General features: G+C 43.4%; 1 protein-coding gene across 1 annotated transcript in view; it reads right to left on the bottom strand.

Annotated features, from left to right (window-relative positions):
* Positions 1 to 1326: 1326 nt before the first annotated feature.
* Positions 1327 to 23699, bottom strand: part of FMO1 (flavin containing dimethylaniline monoxygenase 1) — a 28630-nt gene continuing 6257 nt past the window's right edge. The window contains exons 4-10 of the mRNA XM_059412438.1: positions 14174 to 14362; positions 11300 to 11462; positions 9247 to 9389; positions 6624 to 6823; positions 4447 to 4802; positions 3850 to 3922; positions 1327 to 2102 (exon numbers count right to left, since the gene is read on the bottom strand). Of these exons, the coding sequence (XP_059268421.1) occupies positions 1760 to 2102; positions 3850 to 3922; positions 4447 to 4802; positions 6624 to 6823; positions 9247 to 9389; positions 11300 to 11462; positions 14174 to 14362 (1467 nt within the window). The 3' untranslated portion in view covers positions 1327 to 1759. The remainder of the gene's footprint in view (positions 2103 to 3849; positions 3923 to 4446; positions 4803 to 6623; positions 6824 to 9246; positions 9390 to 11299; positions 11463 to 14173; positions 14363 to 23699) is intronic.

The following is a 23699-nucleotide window of genomic DNA, read 5'->3' as shown; positions in this document are numbered from 1 at the left end:
AGCTCTTTTGTGTTTCAGAGCAAAACTGTGGGTGAATGGAATTGTTAGTCCTTGAGAGAGGTGCTCAAAGAGAATTTTAACTGCAAATACAGGGCTGAAGTTCTCTCTCTTCTTGAGGGAGATTTGGTTCTTTGTGTCTGTTTGGTCAGGTCGAATTTATTGGGATAAGGTTGTTCGTAATATTCTCTTACAACCCTCATAAAGTCTCCCCAGGGGAAGGGCTCAGTCCTTCAGGATGGCCTCCACTCTCGCTTCAGCCCGGATTGTTCTCTGTGCTTCCGAGGACCGGCTATAGATTGGAGATTCCAGTGACCCCTCCTTGGGTTTGATTAATTTGCTAGAGTAGGTCACAGAACTTGGAGAAACATTTTATTTGCTGGAGAACCAGGTTATTATGGAAGGATATAACCCAGGAAAAACAAGGTGGAAGACACGCATTGGGCAAGCTACATGGGAACGGGGGGAAGAGCCTCCATGTCTTCTCTAGGGGCATGAGTCTCCCCGAACTTCTATGTGTTCACCAATCTGGCAGCTTTCTGAACCCCTTGCTTTTGGGTTTTTATGGACATTTCATCTTGTGGAGCCCGGCTCAATGAACTAGTGGTGGTGGTTGATTTTCTGTGGGGTAGATCTGATTTGGCCTGTTATTATGCCTACAACATTATGCTATAATGTTGCTATTATGCTATAATAGCATAACATTATGCTATTATGCCTACAACAAAACCCCATTATGTTGTAGAGTGCATTCTAGGGCAATAAGCACTCTCAGGCAGGATCATCCCTTTATCTTTATTAAGATAAATTTTTTCAATATAGTGATTCAATGATGATTATATATATATATATATATATATATATATATATATATATTGCAAAATGCTTACCATAGGCATGGTTACATCTGTCAGCATACAAAGTTATAATATTATTGACTCTATTCCTGTACTTTTTGTCCCCGTGACCTACTTGTTTCGTAGCCAGAACTCTCTACCTCTCAATCCTTTCTCCTATTTTGCCCATTCCTCCACCCCTCCCCGTCTGGCAGCCACTAGTTCCCTGTATTTATGAGCCTATTTCTGGATTTTGTTTCTTTGTTGTTGTTTTGTTTACTTGTTACTTTGTTTTTTAGGTTCTAGGTATAAGTGAAATCATATGGTCTTTGTCTTTCTCTGCGGTCCCTACATTCCTTTAGACAGGTTCCAGGGAATTTGCTGAACCCTCAATTCTTTGATGGCTTTGAGGAGTGGACACCTCGTCCTCTTCTCTCTTTGCCTGCATCTTTTCCCCAAATTGGAAAAAGAGCATAAAAGACCACTTGAAACATTGAATTTCTAGGTTTTTTTCCTTTCTTTTTATGTCTGAGGCTGATACCATACAGGATCATTCTGGTACAACGAAATCTTTTGTGAAGTAGGGTGCTTAGTTGAGGCCTATGAAAATGGTTTATATGAGAGAGAGCTGGGAATGCCGAGTGCTGTCTTAAACAGCTCTCTCGTAAAAGGAACATGGAACTTCCCAGCAGCCTTCAAATGCACAGAAATCATGACCGTTTCTCTTCCTCTAGCACTGGAAGCCGGGGCAGCAGGAGAAGCCCAGAAATACCAGTGGCAGCCAGGGAAGGACGGGCCATGGCCATCACCACTCCAGTAAGGCTCACGGCTATGATGAAGAGAATGACGTGGCAATGGAAGGACCAGAGCCCTGTAAATCTACGAGGGGCATTGGACAAACCACCTGGGCAATCTTTTTTTTTTTTTTACAGGAAAATTAGGAAAATGGCCAGAAGCAAAGCCAGAAGGCTTAAGAGTTTAAGTAAGCTTGCAAAGGGAGATGGGGATTCTTGTACGATTCGAGTTTTGGTGACTTTGAATGTTCGATCCCACTGGGTCAAGATGGCATTTCTGGCTCCTTTCCATTTCCCTGGGCCAGTCAGGCGGAACTGGTACGGCGTGCATGGGCCGAAGAAGATGGTGAAAGCCAGGCGCGGGTCCGTCAGGAGCAGAGAGAATAGGTTGGGTTTTGCATTGATACTGGTCAGGAGTTCATCTATGTATGTGATATAATCTGACTGTAAAGCTTTGCAGTAACACAAGCCAAACCTTTAGGAAAGGAAAATTGGGGATAAAGAAGACAAAAAGGTAAAATAATGATAATCCAGAATAAGTAAAAGTGCCAAAAGTAAACAGCAACACTAGACAATTTGAAATGGTTTGTGTGTCCTTCCCTCCCAGCCCATAGCTGTCTGATGGTCTCATTATATATATGCATGTAAAAGCTAGATGCGCTCCTTGACAAGACACTGTGTATACGTAGTGCTCCAAATGCTCATGAAGGCAGCTGGCATTCTTTAGTTCTTTTGTCAAATAATTGGTAATTTCTAGAAAAAAAGTTTTTACATAACTTCACTATTTCTAAATTTTTCTAAAACTCAATTATTGTTAGATTTGTAAAATGGAAAAGTCCACAAAAATCCATAGGGTGGAATCGCCTGTACTGCTGGTCTAGCCCTGAAATCACTGACTGCCCTATGACAAGAAGCCTTTCCACTGTGCAGTTCTAATTCATTATCTGCGTTACAGCAGAATTCTATAATGGAGATCGGTTTATACTCCAGGTTGAGGGTAAAAAAGAGACATCTAAAATGTGTTTATTATTTGGGGATTTAACACTTTGTCCAGGATAGATCAGCATGAAGTTTGCAAACATGTATAAATTAGAGAAGTGATAACAATTCTTAAATGCAATCATTTTAAAACTTTTTTTTTTTGGTTATGTTATGTTAGTCACCATACAGTATGTCATTAGTTTTCGATGTTGTACCAGCCAGACAGTAGAGCATAAGAGGAAGCCTCTTCTCCAGGGAACAGAGTCAACAAACTTATTTGGGCAAAAGGCCAGATGTTAAGTGTGTTTAGGCCATATTATGGTCTCTGTCTCAACTACTCAGCTCTGCTATTGTAACTCAAAAGCAACCATGAGTGTGGCTATGTTCTCATAAAAGTTTATGGCCACTGTGATTTAGATTTCCTGTAATTTTCACATATCACAGAATATTCTTCTTTCTGTCCATCCATCTAAAAATGTAAAAGAGGGGTACCTGGGTCGCTCTGTCAGTTAAGGGCCTGCCTTCAGCTCAGGTCATGATCCCAGGGTCCCGGGATCGAGTCCTGCATCGGGCTCCCTGCTCAGTGAGGAGTCTGCTTCTCCCTCCTCCTCTGCCTCTCTCCCTGTTCATTCTCTCTCTCTCCCCTCAATAAATAAATAAAATCTTTCAAAAATTATTAAGAAAAAAATTCAGAAAAGAAAAATTCCGGTGGTCGGCCGGTTTGGCCTGCAGGCCAGAGTTAGCAGAGTCCCACTCTAGAGTAGCTTCTGAATAAATAACACAGCTGGAGAAAGATTTGTCGAATGAATGAATGAGCAGTCTCTGCTGGCATCAGAGTGCTGTGCATAGCTCTGCCTGATTATAAATAAGGCATGAATAACATATCCGGGAGATGAGACTGAATTATATTTGGTTTAGAATCCAGACTCCACCCCTGGGTGTGATATGAAACAGTGAATCTTGGAACACTACATCAAAAACTAATGACATACCGTATGGTGACTAACATAACATAACAAGAACAACAAAAAAGAATCCAGACTCCAGGTGGCATTAGGTGACCATCGTCCGAAGTGACAATTTGGGGACACTTCAACTCCCCCCTCTCACCTTAAACAGGCTAGCCTAGATTTTTTCCCCACTGAGTCCGTTTCCTTTAACTCATCTCTTCTGCCACTGTTTTTACCCATTTGAGTGATGATTCAAAAAAGATGCATGAGGGGTTAACTTAGTTAACTTACCCGCTGTGTTTGTTTTCTTTTCTTTCATTAACTTCCTCTATCATGACATTTTGCGGTGGTAGCTTATTTATACCTGTGCAACGTATGAACAAAAAAGGCAATTTAACTTTAGGCCTGCTTGCCTAGTGGGTAAAGATGCTTTACCACTGCTCACGTTTCACTCTTAGTACCCAGCGACTTATCTGTTCTTCTGGCAAAAAATCCAGCCGACACGGATTGGAGGTATGCCCCTGGTAATAATGTTACCAGCCGAGAAGTTGTATCCTCTGGGTCATCTCCCTAGTTAACCCATAAAACAAAACCTCACAGCTGAGTTCTGCCACTCCCCTGACTGAAACTTTCCATTCAAATTGAACCTGTTCGTTCTGCAAAAATAATAGGTAGATGCAACTTGTATTTTTTGACCCCTGATTTATCTTTTGTGCTGGTAATGGCTCAAATTCGTTACGACAGTGTAATTCCATGAAGAATAGAATGGATCCTGCTTTTAAAGACTGTGTTGTTTTGAGGAGTGGGAGATGGTCTCAGAATTTCCAATATCCCAAATAACATGGCAAACCAAAACCACATGTGCCCTGCAGCTTCTCGTGAACATACCTTTCAGGACCCGGACAGCCCATCGCGCTTGGGTTTCTCCTGTGGGTATCATGGAGCCCAAGGGTTTGATGAGGCCAATGACAGCCAGAGTTGGCTGTGGCAGGTGCGCAGGGAAAATGTACTTGTACAAAGATGCCTGGCCATTTTCAACTTTGACTATGGTCTCATCCAGGAAGGGGAAAGCAAAGGTGTAGCCCGTGGCAAAGACGATGATATCGATAGGCTCTTCCTTCGGGGTGTTGTTGAATATGACAGAGTTTTCCTTCACCTCCTTTATGCTTGGCTTGATGAGCACCTTCCCGGTGATGATCCGCCCCGGAAGCTCGTCATTTAGCACAGGCTCTCTCAGCTGCGTCCTAAACAGAAACGTGGGCAGGGACGAGACTGCCAAGGGCCGGTGAGGCCAGCCGTCCCTCTCCCTTCCCTTCCTTTCTTCATTCTGGGATTCTCCCCTTGGCCAGGCAGGAGGTGCCGGCCATGGGACAAGCCCCTTCTGTGGGAAGGACTCATGAGTGTCCAAGATGATGAAATGTGTTTACCATTTGCTAGTGTTTGGGAGCCTATGGAGGAGGGGGGTCAGAGCTTTCCCTGGCTCCCGTTTCCCTTGCTGACTTTCAGATCTCAGTTATCAGTGTCTTTAGAGATAACCCAGTGCTGAAGGACTCCAAGGGAAGCCGGGGACTTCTACAGCTGCTGAGAACTGCTGGGAGCTCTCTCCGCCTAGGGAGCAATGGGACAAGGAAAGCAGGCATGTGTTTAAAAGGAACAAGGGCAGAATGATCTTTTTCTGCCTCTGTCTTTGGGCTCACTAAGCAAGTACTTTGTGAGATGATTTTAAATGAGCTGAGCCATTTTGAGGTTATGGTGAAGCACAGAAAGAGGCAGTGGGCTAAAATGGAAAAGAGCACTGGAATAGGAAGGAGCAAGGGTGGCTTCTTATCCTAATGTTTATACTTAACAGAGCTTGAGGAAGTCATTTGGTCCCCATTGGGTTTTATTCATCTGTAAAACAGGGATACTGATGCTTGCATCCGTAGTTCATTGGGTAGGATGAAGAGCATATGAAATAGATGGAGAGGTTGGGGTTGGTCTCAAAATTTCCAATATCCCAAACAACATGGCAAGCCAAATAACATGGAAGCATGAAATAGTATGTACGTAAGAAGTTTGGAAATGATAAAAGATTAAATCCAAGAGTGAAGGGATGATAGCTCCTTAGGCTCATTTCACATCTTTTAAGGTTTATGGTTTGTAGTCCCTGTGCTGCCACCCAGGTTAAACAAAGCTTATGGTAGACAAAGTTCTGGTGCCAAGAGTCAAAACCCCCAAGGGGCTTCAAGGTAGGACATGGAAGAGGGTAGGTAGGAAATATGGAAGGAAGAGATGGTGACAGCAGAGGCAAGCAGAGAGCAGGGTGAGAGGAAGATGCATGAGAGAAGGTTGGAGAGAGCCAGAGGAAGCGGGTGTGTGTGCACACAAGGGGGCTGTGTGCCATCAGCGGGGGCTTGGGCGCCCCGTGATCCATGCGGCCCCGAGTGAAGTCTGGAGATAGATCAGACAGGATCTCCAGGCTAAGGTGCCATGCCGGTAATGGAATGTCATTGTACAAACTAATGAACGAGAAAGCAGAGCCTTCAGTTCTTGCTAATGAGGTAAGTTGTAGGTGGTCACTCATTATAGACTGAATTTAGGACAGACTGAGATCAAGGTCATCTTGACAGGGGCAAGAAGGCATTGCTGTTGGAGAGGTGGCAAGGGGCAACTAGAGCATTTGATTTTTCCCACACAGTGAAACAAGGCGTGTGGCTTATGTCAAAGTAGTCATAGACAAGTCACTCTCTTTGGATCGCTGTAGCTGAGGCTTATGCAACTTGCCTAGCTCACAGAGCTCGCTTATTACTAAACGAGCTTGGGCAAGTAGTTGAACTTTGTGAAGCCTCAGTTTACCTAGGATAAACAGGAGACTATAATAATACTTTAAAGGGTTATTGACAAGATGAAATTTATAGTTTCGCTTACCAAGAACTCAAACACAGTTAGGGCTCATGAAGTACCTTTGTATGATGTTTTCTTTCATGTTCAGTCACATGGTTGTGTAATTGCCTGGTTTGGATATGCCAGTGGAAGGATCAAGGTTCCTTCTGCCCAACAGCCCTCAGCAGATACACTATATTTACCTGTCTTCTGGTATTAAGCCGTAATTTGCATGATTGAACCAGCTGTTCATCTTTCTTGCCATCAACCAAGTCACAATTGGAGTTGGGAGAGAATTTCTGAGCATGTTCTGAAATCGAGTCATGAACACCATGTCCCATGGGTACCCTGAATCAAAGACTCGACTCATCACCCAGGCCCCTCCTGTGGTGCTGAGAAACACCTAGAAACAATCAAAGAAACCACTCAGTCTGAGCCAGGGAACAGGGTTGGCTTTGCCAGAAATTCAGGAAGTTTCACAATTAGAATGGCACGAGAAATACCACCCTCAAAATACATCCTCCACCACATATTTCTGACTCCTTCAGCTCCCATCTTTAAGTTATTCTTTTGAGATCATGGTTTGAGCATCTAGAGTATTCAAATGCCTTAGAACATGTAACAAGCTTACTATCTGCCAGCCACTGCCGTGAGTGAGGTACTGCGACAAGAGAGGGGAGCTGAAAGTTTCACGTGAAAAAACAACGAGCAGGTGGTTACAATTTTGTAGGTATGCCAACAACTGAAAGTTGTCGACAGAGAGTTTCAATAGAAACCATTGTTGGAATTGACAGAGTTCAGTAACCCAATTCGTTCTGACGAGTTCTCTCGCTCTTTTTTCCTTTTCAGAGTTGCTATTTGAGCTTACCAGCTGACTGAATTTGAAATTTCTGATCATTACAGAAATAGAAACAATAACGTGCTGCCCACATGTGGTGGTCATAGTGGGCGAGACTGTGTTGTTTTTTATTTCAGGACCTCCTTTTTCTTCTTTCAGGATAACTCCTCCAAACTGTTAGTCTCCCCAGATCCATCTATCAATCAGGTCCTTTTTTTGAAAGTCCCCGAAAGGAATATTATAGTCCCACACTCCCAGTTCTTTTTCTTCATGGCTATTGTCACTCTTGCAATCAGCGATCTGATTATCTGTACTTATTTCATTGGCATCTGTGTCCCCCACGACCCTGTGCTCCATGATGGCAGAAATCTTGTTTCTATTGTGTTCTTCAGTGATTCCCAGTGCCTGGCACAACATTGGGCACAACTCATCTTGATTTGTTGTTCCTGCCGCCAACTGAGGAATGTTCATTAAAATTATTACCTAAATTCGTCGCAGGCAGAGATCACTGTGTTGGGGTGAGATAGCTGGGCATGTTCTTGCGGGTTGTGAAAAAAGGAGGAAAGGCACTGCAGGAGGAGAGGGGTCGGGTACGAGGAAAGGGGAAAAGAGATGCAGAACCAGAAAGGGCTCAGAGTAGTGGGGGATAAAGCTGAAATTGCAGATTTGAATCGAATTAAGGAGAACCCTATAATGCAAGGCTAATTCACCTGCAATTTCTTATTAATATTTTCTTTTGTGTTGCTTATTTTATTTTATCCATCCCGTTCCATTCCGTTCTATTTTAGTAGGAGTTTCCTGTACATTTTGGCAGGAGCACAGAGCCCGCAGAGCTTTCCTAGCTTCCTTGGTTTGGCAACGTGATCAAAAAGTGGCCCGTGCTTTCTCAGATCTGTCTCCTCTGCTTCTCTTTCCCACTTTTTTGTTTTTACTTGAGTATAATTGACATTTCTTTTTTAGCGAGTTATTAGAAGTCTTTAAACACGAGAGTGTCATAACGAGAGCTGGCTTGTCAGAGGATTTGTTTGTGGGTGTTAGGGTGTCTGTATGGATGGGTCACTGCATGTGGGGGAGGGAGTGGGCATGCGGGGATGTGGGTAGAATTAGGAACAGGTGCGTTGGGCCGGAGGGACTTGAACTTGAAGGCTGGCTCGGCCATCTGCTAGTGGTACAATGTCAGGCATCCTCCTCAGCTTCTGTAAGCCTCCATTTCTTCACTACAGTCAAGCGTACTGACGGGACCCACTCCCACGGCTTCTTTTGATGACTGGTTGAGGTCAGACAGTAAGGCATTTAGTGAAGTGCCTGGCACAGAGGAAGCCCCAATAAATATGAATCATTTCTACAATTATTATTAGGGGGATTATTGTATGGACTCATTGTACAGACCTTACTGTACGGACCCGTTGAGGGTAGTGGAGATTAACAAAGAAAGGAAGGAAAAAGCGATGGGAAATCTTCAAAGGAAAAAGGACAGGATTTTCTCACTGATGGGTCTAGGTAAGTAAGACCCAGATGTCTCCGGTAGCTCTTGTTGGATGACCGGGAAAATGACAAAAACAGGAGGTCAGAGAAGTTGGTCTTGGAGGAAAAGTGACTCTTGGAATTTGCAGTAAAAAATTTATAAACACATAAGAAAAAATGGTTTAAAAATCTTTTTTTGGGGGGGTGGCTGGGTGGTTCAGTCAGTTAAACATCTGCCTTCAGCTCAGGTCATGATCCTGGGGACCTGGGATTGAGTCCTGCATGGGGCTCCCTGCTCATCAGGGAGCCTGCTTCTCCCTCTGCCTGCTGCTTCCCCTGCTTGTGCTCCCTCTCTTTCTCTCTGATAAATAAATAAATAAAATCTTTAAAAAAAAATCTGTTTTTTTAAAAAATGTGTGTGTGCTTTAGGCATATTTATTTCTTTCATCATTTTTCACATTCATGGATCCCGAGGCATGCATCTTAAGATAAAATTCTTCATTAAGTCACATGAAGAAAGGTACCTTTTTAGCCAGGTGGCTGGCCTCCACAGCAATGTCTGTGCCCGAATTCCCCATTCCAATCACAAGGACTCTCTTGTCCTTAAATATATCTGGATGTTTATACTGTCGGCTATGAAAGTACTGGCCTTTAAAGATATTTATACCTATAGAAAAAGAAAGTCACAAATAAATAATTTTATAGGATCAGCGAATGAAACATAAATGTTGTTCCATTAATATCTTCTTGTTGGATTATTTTGGTTATTTTTATTATTTATTTTAAAAAATACTTTATTATTTGGCAGAGAGTGACAGAGTGAGAGAGGGAACACAAGCAGGGGGAGTGGGGAGGGAGAAGCAGGCTCTCTACTGAGCAGGAGCCTGATGCTGGGCTCCATCCCAGGACCCTGGGATCATGACCTGAGCCAAAGGCAGTCGCTTAACCAACTGAGCCACCCAGGTGCCCCTAAAATGTGTTTCTTATTTGAAAAGGTCCCTGTGGGTTGGGGAGGTTCACGGATAGTTTACCTTGGCGACTGACTAGAACTAAGGCTGAGTGTGCTGAGTCAGCAGGAGCTAGCTCTCAGAAAAAGGGATCGTGTTCGTTATACTGGGGTCAGATCTACTGTTCTAACTAGAAAGGGTATCTCAGGCAGCTGAGGCCAAATTTCTTACTGAAACATTAAATGTGAATGGATAGTTTTGGAAAATACTCTCAAGGTTGCATTAACACAATCAATCAAAAGTAATACATTCTATACAAAGAACCTATTTTTTCCAGAAAAAGTGGACCTGGGACTGGCTGAGGAGGGAGAGCTAGACAAGTTTGAGGAGAATCCTAGAATTTTTATCCTTATTATTTTCCATAATATCCATAGATAATAATTCTACCCCAGGACGTTAAATTATTTTAGATTCTCTCAAGACCAAGATCCTTTGATCACAAATAAGCAAAAATGAGACCCTATGGCTGAGTCTCCTATCAGACTAATATTTTTCACTCTTTTGTCACAGTGAGGCAGCATAAGCATTTTATTAGGTGAACATGTTTGTGTTAGTAAACACACTAGAACATACATATCTGAGTGAATTAAGTGGTTATCTTGGAAAGTTGTTCATTTATTCTATGATATCTGCTATTTTTACTAAGACTTTTTGGAACATCTCTGGAATTTCCTCCAGATCAATGTGCCTCCAGACACAAGTTTCTGAAAGTCTTCAATGAATCTAAATTTTGGTTAACAGTTAACAATGACCCTAGGATGTGTGTACTCTGTACTACACAAGCCTGTTGTGAGGCAGAGAGGGCGGTGGTGAGATCTGGAGGACTCCTTTTCAAATCTAAAGTCCCAGAACTTGAGAGCTCAAAGGCTCCTTAATGATGAACTCGCCAGGGATTTCAAACGACCAGTTGGTAGTGGCTGGTAAGATTGGTAATGAGAGGGTGCCTGGGTGCTCAGTTGGTTAAGCGTCTGCCTTTGGCTCAGGTCATGATCCCAGGGTCCTGGGATTGAGTCCTGCCCTGGGCTCCCTGCTCTGTGAGGAGTCTGCTTCTCCCTCTGCCTGCAGCTCCTCCCACGCCCCCAGTCATATGCTCTCTCTCAAATAAGTAAATAAAATATTAAAAAAAAAAAAAAAAAGACCAGTGTTGGAAGGTCTGCCAGTCCAGTAGAGCTCTGTTTGTTTGATCCATGAGGTTTGCTGTTGGGTAAGGTGGTCCAGGCCTCTAACTCAGCCTTGGCTGTTTGCTGCTGTTGAGGCTGACCACCTGTATAAGCATCCCATGTCTTATAAGACTTTCTGAGTGTTGCCCATCACTTCAGAGAGACACTGAACCTCAGTGAGGCTCTAAACTGCTGGCTAGTTACTTATTCTCTTTTTTGGGCACATATTGGTTGTTTGGAGCAAATGAAAGCCAAAAGCTGGCCAGAAAGTGCTGGTTAGGAAAAAATCCTTATTACCTCACAACTTTAGCTGTTGAAGAGAGGAAGCATAGAAATGTGTTCCCAGATTAAGCCAGTAGCAGCCTGGCTCCCAAGAGACAAATTAGGGTCAATTTCAGAAAATGCTGTACCTGGAAAAGAGTCCAGTGGCAAATACGGGTTAGTAAGGAAACCAGTGCAGACCATGACAGCGTCGAAGATGGCAGACTGCTGTTTTCCTTCGTGCTGAGTGACCACCTCCCACTGGCCAGTGACAGTAAAATCTGGGCATTTTGTTACTTGGCAGACTTTAGTCTGAAAAAAGAATCATAGTCACAATTAATTGTTGTGAAGTTTCTGGTAAGGGCTTGCTGGCCACAGCTGACATTTGAAATGTTCTAGAGCACAGACTCACCATAATTAATAAGCATAAACTTAGAAATTGAATCGAGTTATCAGACTAACCATAGTTTTCTGGATGCAAGTTTTCTAAGCTTATAGTTGTGATGGGGTATTTAAGAGAAGCGATGAGATCCAAAAAGTTTGAATGATTTTGCTCAAATTCTCACAGTAAATTATAGAACCAAGAACTATGATCTTTCTGTTATGTATATATCTCCAGAGCTGTGCTTCAATAGAGATGTGGGTAATATAAATTGAAAGCATAAATTTGGACCTTATGAAAGGTCCTATAGAATATGTTGCTGAAGTTTTCCCAGATCCAGAGAATGATTGGAAAATGCTAACTTTATGGCCTGAATGTTCTGGAGGAGTCCAAATGTCAGTCTATTTTTTTTGTTTGTTTGTTTTACTCAAGTATGTATATATGTTTATGGGTGCAGGGTTCTGATTCAGAAAATATGTAAAATAAATGTACAAGTCAAATCCAAGAGCATAAATACTCTACTGACCAAGAGACTTTGCTGCCTGTCTTTTTTCAGTTTTCAGAGAAGACAGGCATCTCAGGTCTTTCCTAACGGGGTCACTGTTTGGTTTATAATATTTGAAGCACTTGTTGGACTCCAACATTTGTATTAGGAACTCTTTCTTTTTAAAATTTAAGTTTTCAGTTAATTAAAAATTAATTGATTTCAAAATAGAGTTTACTTTTGTCTTAAATATAAGAAGTAGGGTTGCTGGGTGGCTCAGTGGGTTAACCCTCTGCCTTCGGCTCAGGTCATGATCTCAGGGTCCTGGGATGGAGCCCTGCATTGGGCTCTCTGCTCAGCGGGGAGCCTGCTTCCCCCCTCTCTCTCTGCGCCTCTGCCTACTTGTGGTCTCTGTCTGTCAAATAAATAAATAAATAAATAAATAAAATCTTTTTTTTTTTTAAAAAGAACTATTTGTAATTAAATATTTGGAATGCACAGGAAAGAAATCTCTTATGTGTATATCCTCTTAAAACTTGGGTGAAAATCTAGCTTTAATCATTTCTTTTCCAATTATTTTAAAATAGACTTGGGGTAGCATGTAGTAAAGGAACTTCATCAGATTCAGGAACTCTGATGCATTAAAAATATTTCTGAGAATCATATCCATTCACTATGATAGTGTTTCATTTTTACTGTATCCCTTGCAAGATAAGGAAGTGGAGTAAAATACTCTTTGGAAAATGGGAATACTTTCATTTTACCCAATTTGGTTGAAATATAGTTGGCATACAACATGTGTAAGTTTAAAGTATATGATGTAATGATCTGATAAATGTATAGTATGTGTAATGTATAAATGTACAATGTATAAGCTGCAAAATTATTGCAACAAATAGTAAGTCTATTTCACACCCATCACTTTGCATAGTTATAATTCTTTTTCTTGTGAAAAGAACTTTTAAGATTTACTCTCTTAGCAACTTTCAAATCTATAATACCATGAACTATATTCAGCTATAATACCATGAACTATATTCACCAGAACTGATTTATCTCATAACTGGGAGTCTGTACCTTTTGACCGTCTTGGCCCATGTCCCCCAGCTGCCACTCTTCACCTCTGGCAACCACCAATCTGCTCTGTTTCTAAGAGTTTGGTGATTTTTTTTTTTTTTTTTTTTTGGTATTTCTCTGACATTTCACTTAGTATAATACTCTAAAGGCCCATCCATGTTGTAGCAAATGGCAGGATTTGCTTCTTCTTTTTGACTAAACAACATTCCAGTGTGTGTGTATGTGTGGGGGACATTTTCTTTATCCGTGTACCCATCGGTGGACACTAGGGCTGTTTCCCTGTCTTGACTATTATAACTAATACTGCAGTGAACATGCGGTTGCAGGCATCCCTTCAAGGTACTAGTGACCTGTTGGTTAGTACCTTTAAGGTTGTGAATACGAATCTTACTTACGGCTAATTTTGGTCATTCATGTTGCTTTCAATTCCCTAGAAATTCCTTACCATCCCCGTCTGTAGCAGGGAGAGGGGGAGGTAGGAGAAGGAAAGCACATGGATTGTCCTGTTTCTTGGGGAGGAAAAGAATGGGGAAAAAGAGAGTGTATTAGTTTGCCTCTGTCCTGTCTTCTTCCTGTTTCTGTTCTTGGAAATGGGGAGGGAGGGGGAGAAGACCTGTGAAAAGCACCATATTCAAAGATTTTTCTATTCCCAAGGATGTCTAGAGAAGATTTCCTTCAGATAGTGAGGTCCTTCTGTGTATGGGCCACTGCACATGTTTTTTTCCTATGAAGGGATGCTCAAGAAGAGAGGAACCTAGGGACTGGTAGAAGTCATCAATGTCCCTATGTGCTTTTGTCCCAAGCAGCGAATGTGGTTTGATATTTTCAGGTCCCTTTGGGTTCTCGGATGAAATTATGACAAACTAAAAATGTATACGTGTGAATTCTTACAGAAAGTACCCACCTCCACTCTCCGATTTACTTAGGGTGGGTGTGAGTACGAGGGGAGGAATCCAGCCCCGTGTCCTCAATCTTGCCAGTTCACGATCTCATCTACAGAGCCAAGGGCGAGGCAATTGAGAGAAACAGGAAGCAGGTAGGCAGTACTTTTTGACTACTGACTGATGTTTCGTGTCTTACCTTGAACCGAATGTATTCCAGAAGGTTGAACCGGTTTGCATACATTTTGAGGTATTCCAGGAATTGAGAATTTGGCACATAGTTTGGATAATCTTCTGGGAATGGAAAGTCTGAGTAACAAGACATCTCCTTGCAGCTGTTGGAAACCACAGACTTATAGAGGCTGGCTCTGCCTTCTTCAACATGCTCCTGCACAAACAGTGCACACACGTGAGTGTGTATGGATTTGTGCACGTGTGCACACATGGGGAATGGATGTTAATTTTTAGTCATTTTAAACATTGACAGAGATTAAGGTTACCCTTTCTAATGGGATTTGTTGTCCTGCCCTTGAGGTAGGGTGAACACGGAACACTGAATTTTATGACGAGAGTTGTAATTTCATTCGTTACATGTTAACAAACCCAGGATGAACTCACCTGTCCAGATTCACATGGCATTACTGCAAAATACCGGAAAATATGGAAATAGACCAGGAAGTTGTGTCTGCATGATGGACAGTTGCTAGGTAGTTTGGTTTCCATGGGCGTTGTTGAAAGGACTATGCAGAAGGGGGTTCAGATCAGGAAGGAGTTTGCATCTAAAGCTAAGGAATTTGGATTTTATTGGAAGGTGATGGCAGTCTTCTGAGTTTTTAATGAGGAAGTGATTCCGGTTACATTTTGAAAAGATAATTCCTGTTCTAGAAAAGATGAAGGACAGAAGTCTGGAAGGGAAGGGTGGTGAAGAGCCTGAACCAGAAACCCACTCGAGCCATGGCTGAAGTCAGAGGCGGTGGTGTTGAAACAGAGACGTGGAAACTGAGGCAGTAGAAAGACAGAAGGCACAGGATGGGGCAGCTGTTTGGATTCAGGTCTTGGGAGAAGAAGCAGGTCAAAGTTGTCCAGACTGGCTACTGCGTAAGTGGTGAAAGATTCATTTCCCTCCCCCAGTTTCGACCTGAATAAATGGCAAATATCAGGATCTTAGACAACTCCCACCAGGTTGAATAATAAGCAGTTTTGGTACATGCGGTCATTAATATACATGACTTCTGTCTTTGGGATGTATTATGAAGGGTATTCTGAGTTTAATGGTGAGCCGGTCCTTAGTATTTTAATATTATTTACCATTTTGGTTACATATAGTTGTTTTTTTTCTAAGGCAAACATAAACGTCACACGTGGAGGAGGGCTCACTTTGTTCTCTCAAAGGATGTGAATCTAGATCTGCATGAAATGTGTGGTGATTACAGTGATTACAGATTACAATAAAATTGTAAACACATCATTGTGGGTTTTTTGTTTTGTTTTGTTTTGTTTTTTTACATCGTTGTGGATTTGGTTAATGTTGCCAATCTCATCAGCTCATCAGTAATGAGTTCACTGTATCTTGCTTGTCTGGGGCTCCCCCTCTGACAGTCTTTTTGTCCAGAATAAATCTAGAAAACTGGAATCTAAAGACTTCTGGGCAGGGCGACTATTTATTTATTTATTATTATTATTATTTTTTAAAGATTTTATTTATTTATTTGACAGAGAGAGATCACAAGTAGGCAGAGAGGCAGGCAGAGAGAGAGGAAGGGAAACAGGCCCCCTGCTGAGCAGAGAGCCCGATGCGGGGCTCGATCCCAGGACCCTGAGACCCATGACCTGAGCCGAAGGCAGCGGCTTAACCCACTGAGCCACCCAGGCGACCCCAGGGTGACTATTTAAATCCTGCTCGTTTATTCTGCCAAAAGAGCTAAAGCAGTGTGACTCAGAGACGACGTTGGCCCAGCAAGACAGAGCTGACTTGTTCATTAGCCTCTGTGACAAGCGACGGACAGAAATTGAGAGTAAGCATCTGGAAACTTCCACTGCGATAATTCACCGTTGTTCAGTATCCAAGCATGTGGACTCCTATGTGTTGAATGAGACTCGGGTCAGTCTCAGTTTTGTCTGGTCCCTGTGAGGAGGGCTCTAATGGTCGAGTTGTGTCCTAGTCATGGGCAGTGGGACTATGTTAGTGAAGTTTTAAGGTTAGTTTGAAAACTGTTATCCAAAAATCCATACAACTTGTCATTTTCTTTCTTTGGAGGATAAATGATATTGGAGCGTCTGGGTGGCTCCGCCAGTTAAGTGTCGAACTTGGGCTCAGGTCATGATCTCAGGGTCATGGGATCCAGACCAAGGGTGGGCTCGCTGCTCAACAGGGGGTCTGCTTGTCCCCTTCTCTCTGCCTATTTCCCAGCTTGTGCAAGTTCCCCTCCCTCTGCCCGTTTCCCATGTGTGCACTCTCTCTCTCTCAAATAAAATCTTAAAAAAAGAAAGATAACTGATGTTTAGTTATAACCTTAGAGAATAAACTCTACTGATAAAAGGTTGAGAATAATTTTTGAAAATACAGCCCTACTTGCTTCATTTTGGAAGGCAGTTACAAGAAGGTCCTGGGGGCAGCTGGGGGGCTCGCTCGGTTAAGCGGCTGACTCTTGATTTCAGCTCAGGTCATGATCTCAGGGTCGTGGGATTGAGCCCCCGTGTCGGGGTCTGGGCTCAGTGTGGAGGCTGCTTGAGATTCTCTCTGCCTCTGCCCCTCGCCCCCAGCCCGTGCTCTCTCTCTCTCTCTCTCTCACTCTCTCCAAAAAAAAAAAAAAAAAGAAAAAGAAAAAGTCCTGAACTTCCTGAGATTGCTTTAAAGTTTCTTCTTCCTTTCCAATCAATGTACCTTTGTGAACTGTTTCTCTCCTTATGTGTGCTCTTAGGCAAAACTTAGAAACAGTTTAGATACACAGTATTCTTTGAGAAGAGCATGGTTTTGCCTCCAGTCCAGATTAGATACAATAACAAGCAAGAAGCTAGTTTAATGGTCACATTAAAAACTTTAAATATTGGAGGGTATGTGCTATGGGGAGTGCTGTGAAATGTGTAAGCCTGATGATTCACAGACCTGTACCCTGGGGCTCATAATATATTATACATTAATAAAAATAATTAAAAAATCTTTAAATGTTAATATGTCCAACACATAGTAAGAGTGTGCCTCCAGGTGTTTCATATGGAGATTACTCCACACACCATGTTTTATTTGGCTAAAAGCCGCAAGTGTAATAGGGACTTTCTATATTAATTGCGTACGTATACACTTCCAAAGAAAAAATGGGCCCACCATTTGGAATTTTTAAAAATTTGTACATTTAATGACATTTGCTGAATTTTATTTTATGTCTTTTGACTCTATATGACTTTTGAATTTATATTTTGACCTTTTTCTTCATTTCATTTTCACTGTTTTCATAGTTCCTTTTTTACTTTTCTTACAAACGTAATTGTATATACTTGATTGAAAATGAAACAACAAAACATGAACTTGATTCTTCTCCACAGTTTGAGAAGCACAGCTCTCTAGTTAGTGTTCCTTAACCTTGTTAAGAATCACCTGGGGAATCTTATTAACATGTAGATGCTGATTTAGTAGGTCTGTGTGAGCCTGAGGGATTTTTTTCCTTTAAGATTTATTTAGTGGCGCCTGGGTGGCTCAGTGGGTTAAAGCCTCTGCCTTCGGCCCAGGTCATGATCCCAGGACCCTGGGATCGAGCCCCGCATCGGGCTCTCTGCTCAGTGTAGAGCCTGCTTCTCTCTCTCTCTCTCTCTCTCTCTCTCTCTCTCTCTGCCTGCCTTTCTGCCTACTTGTGTTCTCTGTCAAATAAATAAAAATAAAATCTTAAAAAAAAGATTTATTTATTAGAGAGAGAGAGAACGAGAGCGAGAGCACAGTGTACTGGTGCGAGCAGGAGGAGGGCGGCGCAGAGTGGGAGGAGGAGGGAGAGGGAGAAGCTGACTCCGAGCTGAGCACGGACCCCTCGCTCTGAGATCTCTACTTGAGCTGAAACCAGAAGTTGGATGTTCAACTGGGACTGAGCCACCCAGGTGCCTCAGGTCTGAGATGCTGTATTTCTTTTTTTAAAAAAATATTTTATATTTTTAAAAATATTATATATATTAATATTTTTTAAAAATAATTTTTATTATTAACATATAACGTATTATTTGTTTCAGGGGCACAGGTTTGTGATTCTTCAGGCTCACACACTTCACAGCTCTGAGATTCTCTATTTCTAACAAATTCCCCTGCAGATGCTTTTGGGCCGGGGGCCATACTCTGAGTAACAAGGTTTTAGAATAGTCCTACCAACAGGAATGTGGTGGAACATACACACTTTAAAATTTTCTGGTAGTCATATTTAAAAATTAAATTTAAATTTAAAAATTTAAAAAAAGAACCAGGTGAAATTAATTTTAACCCTGTACTGTGTTTAATTCACTCTATCTAAATTTTATACTTTCAACATGTCATCACTATAAAAATTTACTAATGAAGTACATTTTATTCTTTTATGCATAGCAAGTTTTTCGAATACCAGTGTATTTATGGTACTTCTCAATTCAAATGCTAAATGTGAATTGTAAAAGGGTATTCATATATCCAAATTGTTAATGAATATACTTAAAAGCGTTCCAGTAACTGAACTGAGGATTGGTTTTAAAATTAAAATTAATTGGAGTGCCTGGGTGGCTCAGTTGTTAAGCGTCTGCCTTTGGCTCAGGTCATGATCCCAGGGTCCTGGATTCAAGCCCCGAATCAGGCTGCCTGCCCGGCGGAAGGCCTGCTTCTCCTTCTCCCATTCCCTCTGCTTGTGTTCCCTCTCTTGCTGTGTTTCTCTCTGTCAAATAAATAAAATCTTTAAAAAATTAAATTAAAATCAAATGAAATAAAAATTTCCATTTTTAGCCACGTCAACCAATTCCATGGTTCCATGTGGCCAGTGGCTGCCTTAGTGAATAGCAGAGCTTTAACTTGAAGCTGGGTATTAAAACGAGGTTGGTTTGATTTAGTTAAAAGCGAAGTTCCTTCTGGGTTATAGGAAGAAAGGAAATAGAAACAGCTGTAAAAGGGTGCCTGGGTGCCTCAGTCATTAAGCCTCTGCCTTCAGCTCAGGTCATGATCCCAGAGTCCTAGGATCGAGCCCCGCATCCGGCTCCTTGCTCAGAGGGAAGCCTGCTTCTCCTCTCCCACTGCCCCTGCTTGTGCTCCCTCTCTCTGTCTCTCTCTGTGTCAAATAAATAAATAAATAAATAAAATCTTTTTAAAAAGAGAGGGAAACAGCTGTAAAATGGAGATGCAAGAGGAAGCAGGAGGGAAGAACCTATAGTCTATAGAGGAAACAACAGCTCTGAACATTCTGGGCCAGTTAGGCCACAGCTCCCTTACTGTCCTCTGGCATCTGGGAGCATGACGTAATGACTCATGCTCGGTTAATACCATCAATGTCTAATTAACGATAATAAAAGTCTAAATTTGGAATATAGACTAAGAGGAGTAGAGATGTGCATAATACATATTGTAAAGATTTCCATAAAAATGGGTCAAAAACTTTCAAGTATGTTGGAATGGCATGTTTCAATAGCAAAGAGTAATGGGGCTTGTGAGGTTGGATAAGCCAGTAATCATGTATTTACGGGAACTTAAAACAGATGAACAAAGAAACATAAATAGAAAGGGGGGAAAAAAAAACCCCACAACCCCAAAACAACTCTGTTTTGTAAAACTCTGGGAGATGTAAAGGCAAGAGGAAGGAAAACCTTCCAGGCAAAACTGAAGCCTATCTTGGAATAATGTATCACAGATGTTAGCTGAGGAAGAACCATAGTGCAGAGTGGAAACTTGGCCCTGGGGCTGGCGTCCAAGACCACCTCTTTGCTCTTGTCTCTCTTTCTTCCCACCGATTCTTCCTCCTGGAAAAACACATGGTCTGGAGTGTTCAGTTTATATATAGAGGGCATGGGTCCGTGCCCCTTCTGAATGGTTTGCAGCTCCTGGGCCTTCCCCTCCTATGTGTGCCTGTGGCCCCAGTGATTCCCAGGCCTTGCTGGGATCTCGGGCTGCATCATCCCTGTGTGGGTCTGCCAATTGCCCTGGTACTCCAAGGAGGCAAACACATGCCTCCTGAGTTGATGGGGCCACTGGGGGAAAACCAAGCGGGAGGGGAGGAGGGAGGGTCTGTGGGCAGAGGGCGAGGCGAAGTGCACAGAGAGCTTCTGGCTGCCTGGTCCATTTTGGTCCTGCAATATACTGGGAAGGTCGCCATCATTCACTAGGACACCTGGTGGGATCCCATGAACCGTCTAGAATTAGCCTGCCCATTCTTGAGCCAGACTCTGGAAATGCCTGTAGTTCTTGAGAGCACACAGCCCAGATTCAGACTGCCTGGGTTCATCTTCAAGCTCTCCATTTGTAGTTGGGTAACCTTCGGGATTTTCTTAATCTCTCTGTGTCTCAGTTTCTTCAGGTATAAATAGGAATAGTAATATCCCATAGGAGAACTGAAACGGTAGCTGTGACGTGTTTTCTGCAGTGTCTGGTAGACTCTCAGTAAATCTTAATGGTCATTCGTATCATTCTCCCACGATTACTACAGAGATTCACTTTCTCAAGCTTTGGGTCCTTCAGAGAGGATTCTAGGCAATGGGAAGAAAGCTTTGTCAGGTCAGAGGTCTCCCACTCCTCATTTTAAAAATTATTAATTTATTAACTAACTAACTAATTAACTTTTTTTTTTTTTGAGAGAAAGAAAGCACGAATGAGGGGAGGAGCAGAGGCGGAGAGAGAAAGAATCTCAAGCTGGCCCCATGCTCAGCTCAGAGCCTGATGTGGACCTCGGTCTCGGGACTCGACCTGAGCGGAGATCAAGAGTCAGACGCTTAACCAACTTCGACATCCAGGTGCCCGTCCCCATCCTCATTTACCGATAAATGTAAAATGATAATAGAAGTCACTCGTAAATAGAGACATTCTCTCCCTATAAGACGTTCCCGCCTCTTGTTCTCCAAGAACAATCATTTCCTCCTTTTCCCTCCTTTGAGCAGCCGGAATCCATTTTCTTTGTCTCCTTCTCCCCACAGTGAGAGGCAGAGAGCGTCTCGCAGGAGGACAGTGCCCTGTTCTTGGATCTACAGCCCATGCGAGCTGTGAATACTCAGAGGTGATGTGAGGAACCCCCAAGAGGATGGCGGCCTCTCAGGTGCACCCCTGTTGAAACATAATAGCAGTTCAATAAATGTTTCTTGAACGTATGAATGAAAGGAAGCCTACCAAGACAATTGAGGTCTTAGAAATAGCCTTTTAAAGAAAGACTGGAAGAATTAGGTTTACTAAGCCTAAAGAAGAATTAACCGAGACACTTGTTCAGTGATTTAAGGGGTGAAATTTCCACACCTTCATTACCCTCTTGAATTTAAAAATATGTAGTCCATAAGGCACACAGTTGGGGCTCAATATATGATTGTAGAATAAATGAAAGGATGCATGTGCAGAGGAGAAGACCTTGATGCACATCAAGGAGGAACGTCATTCCAAGGAGGGTGATCAGGTCCTAGACGATGTTTCAGGGTTGTGAGGAGACACTGAATGTGTTCCTACCAGTGGCATATAATTCCCTCGAGATGACCTCAGTGTGGTTCTATAGGAAAATCATCCCCAAGATCCCTTCCTGTACTAAGATTCTCCAAGAGTATTATTAATTGTGAGTGATGAGGGAATTCCTCACATTTTATTCCTTCCATATTACTTTATAATTGAGGTAATCTGTGTGTGGTGACATGAAGCTTATTCCTCAAGAGCCTAAGAAAGTCGGTTGTAAACTAGACTTTCCGTACATACCTCCAGCCCCCACTTGAGTTTGTGGACAGAAGTCGGGTCTTTTCCTTTTAAAGATTGCCACCCCTTCCCACCCCCACGAATAATGGCCTTTTTTTCTTTTTTTGGCATTGCAACCTTTGTCTCTTTCCTTTTTGCTTTAGGCTGTGGCAGCTGCAAGAGACAGAACTGAACTGAGTGTAGTGGTTTATAATCTCTGGAATCTTTGGCGCGCCTTCCTGTTTGGAAACGGAAGTGGTCTCCATAGGTGTTTTCTTGGGTTTCTGCAGATCGCTTGTCTGCTTTTGCAGGATGGCCCCTCCTGCCCGGAACAGGCACCGTGGACCTGCCCGTGAGCTTTCTGGTGAGCACAGCCCTTGCTAGAGCAGACACTTGAATCTGTGGTTTTGAGCTCGGCCATCTGCTTTGAGCACAGAGATAATGCTAACCGAGCCTGTGTGTGTGTGTGTGTGTGTGTGTGTGTGTACGCACGCGCATGCGCACGCAGGCTGAGGCAGGAGGAGGAGGATGGGACATCTCTAGAAAGCGTAGGACGCCTCCCTCCCTTTTTCGTGTCCTCCAAGGCGCTTGTGCATTTGACCTGCCTGAGGCGGGCACAGCTGGATCTGGACCACATTCCTCTTGCTCCTTAGATCAGTGACTTTACGTGTTAATAACTGCGTGTCCGTGACCTGTGGCAGGTGCATTTTTGTCCAGTAACCCCAGGTTGCTAGACTCTCTTTTGCTTTGACTGTTCAGCCAAATAAGTCTGCTAATTACCCTGCTAGCTGGGAAGTTTCATCCTGCAAGCCAAATCCCAGCTCTGGCAGATCAGTTCTATTTGTCTTAAGTACAGGTTAAGAGGGCTTCGGAGGCTCCTCAGGGCAGGTGTATTGTGCCGGGTGAGCAGCGTCTTCAATGGGCACCGGAGGGGAGGGTGACAGCACGGGTGTTTGGTTTCTGCTGCCCCAATGGAATGTATGGACTTGGAAACATGGGAACAGATGTGCCCTCTCCCCCAGTGCCCTTGGGGAGGTTTCTGCGTATTGATGGTCACATTTGGTGGTTAGACACATTTCAGAATACACAGAACTTTCTGTGAGCCAAGCTGGCCTATGCTGGGACAACCGTATCTGTCTAGTTAGTTCGTCGCTTCCTGGAGCTTTGCTTGCTGAGATAGAAACTATTTTATTCAGTTGCAAATTCCAAATTCATGTCTTTCTCTTAGCCCCTATGGGCTCTGAGGCCTGGATGTCCGCCACCTTGCTCCTGTTCCCTATTCCTGCCAGCGTTCTTGTCCGCGCGTGTAAGGCTCATGGGAAGTGTTCTTGCTTTCTTGAGGACGGCAAGGAGGGGCTTGGGAGCTCTGACGTGAAACCCTAACCCTAACCCTAACCCTAACCCTAACCCTAACCCTGGGCTTTCTCGTCCCCTCTTCTCCCGCCCACTCTCCTCTCCTGGTCGGCCCGCAGTCCCACCGAGGGGATGCTGCTTTCTTCTGCTCAGGGAACAAAAAAGGCTCCAAACTCACATCCTTCACTTGAATTGTTCTGGGCCGACATTGGGATTGCCTGGATTTAGGATGAGGTTAGAACTCATCCCGCACGAGCCCGGTGTGGTTTCAGCTCAGACGGGACAGGACCGGGAACAGAAGCGGGTCGCGCAGCTCAGTCCCAGACAGAGGCCCACAGTCCCGCGCGGACCGCGTGGTGCCGGGCCTTGCTTCACACCTGCCCCCCGGGTCTGCTCCCCCCCCCCGGGTCTGCTCCTGCCCCCCGGGTCTGCTCCTGCCCCCCCGGGTCTGCTCCTGCCCCCCGGGTCTGCTCCTGCCCCCCCGGGTCTGCTCCTGCCCCCCGGGTCTGCTCCTGCCCCC

Source organism: Mustela nigripes, chromosome 10 (genome assembly GCF_022355385.1).
Source record: "Mustela nigripes isolate SB6536 chromosome 10, MUSNIG.SB6536, whole genome shotgun sequence".
Classification (NCBI taxonomy): Eukaryota; Metazoa; Chordata; class Mammalia; order Carnivora; family Mustelidae; genus Mustela; species Mustela nigripes.
This window is presented reverse-complemented; position numbering and strand designations above follow the sequence as displayed.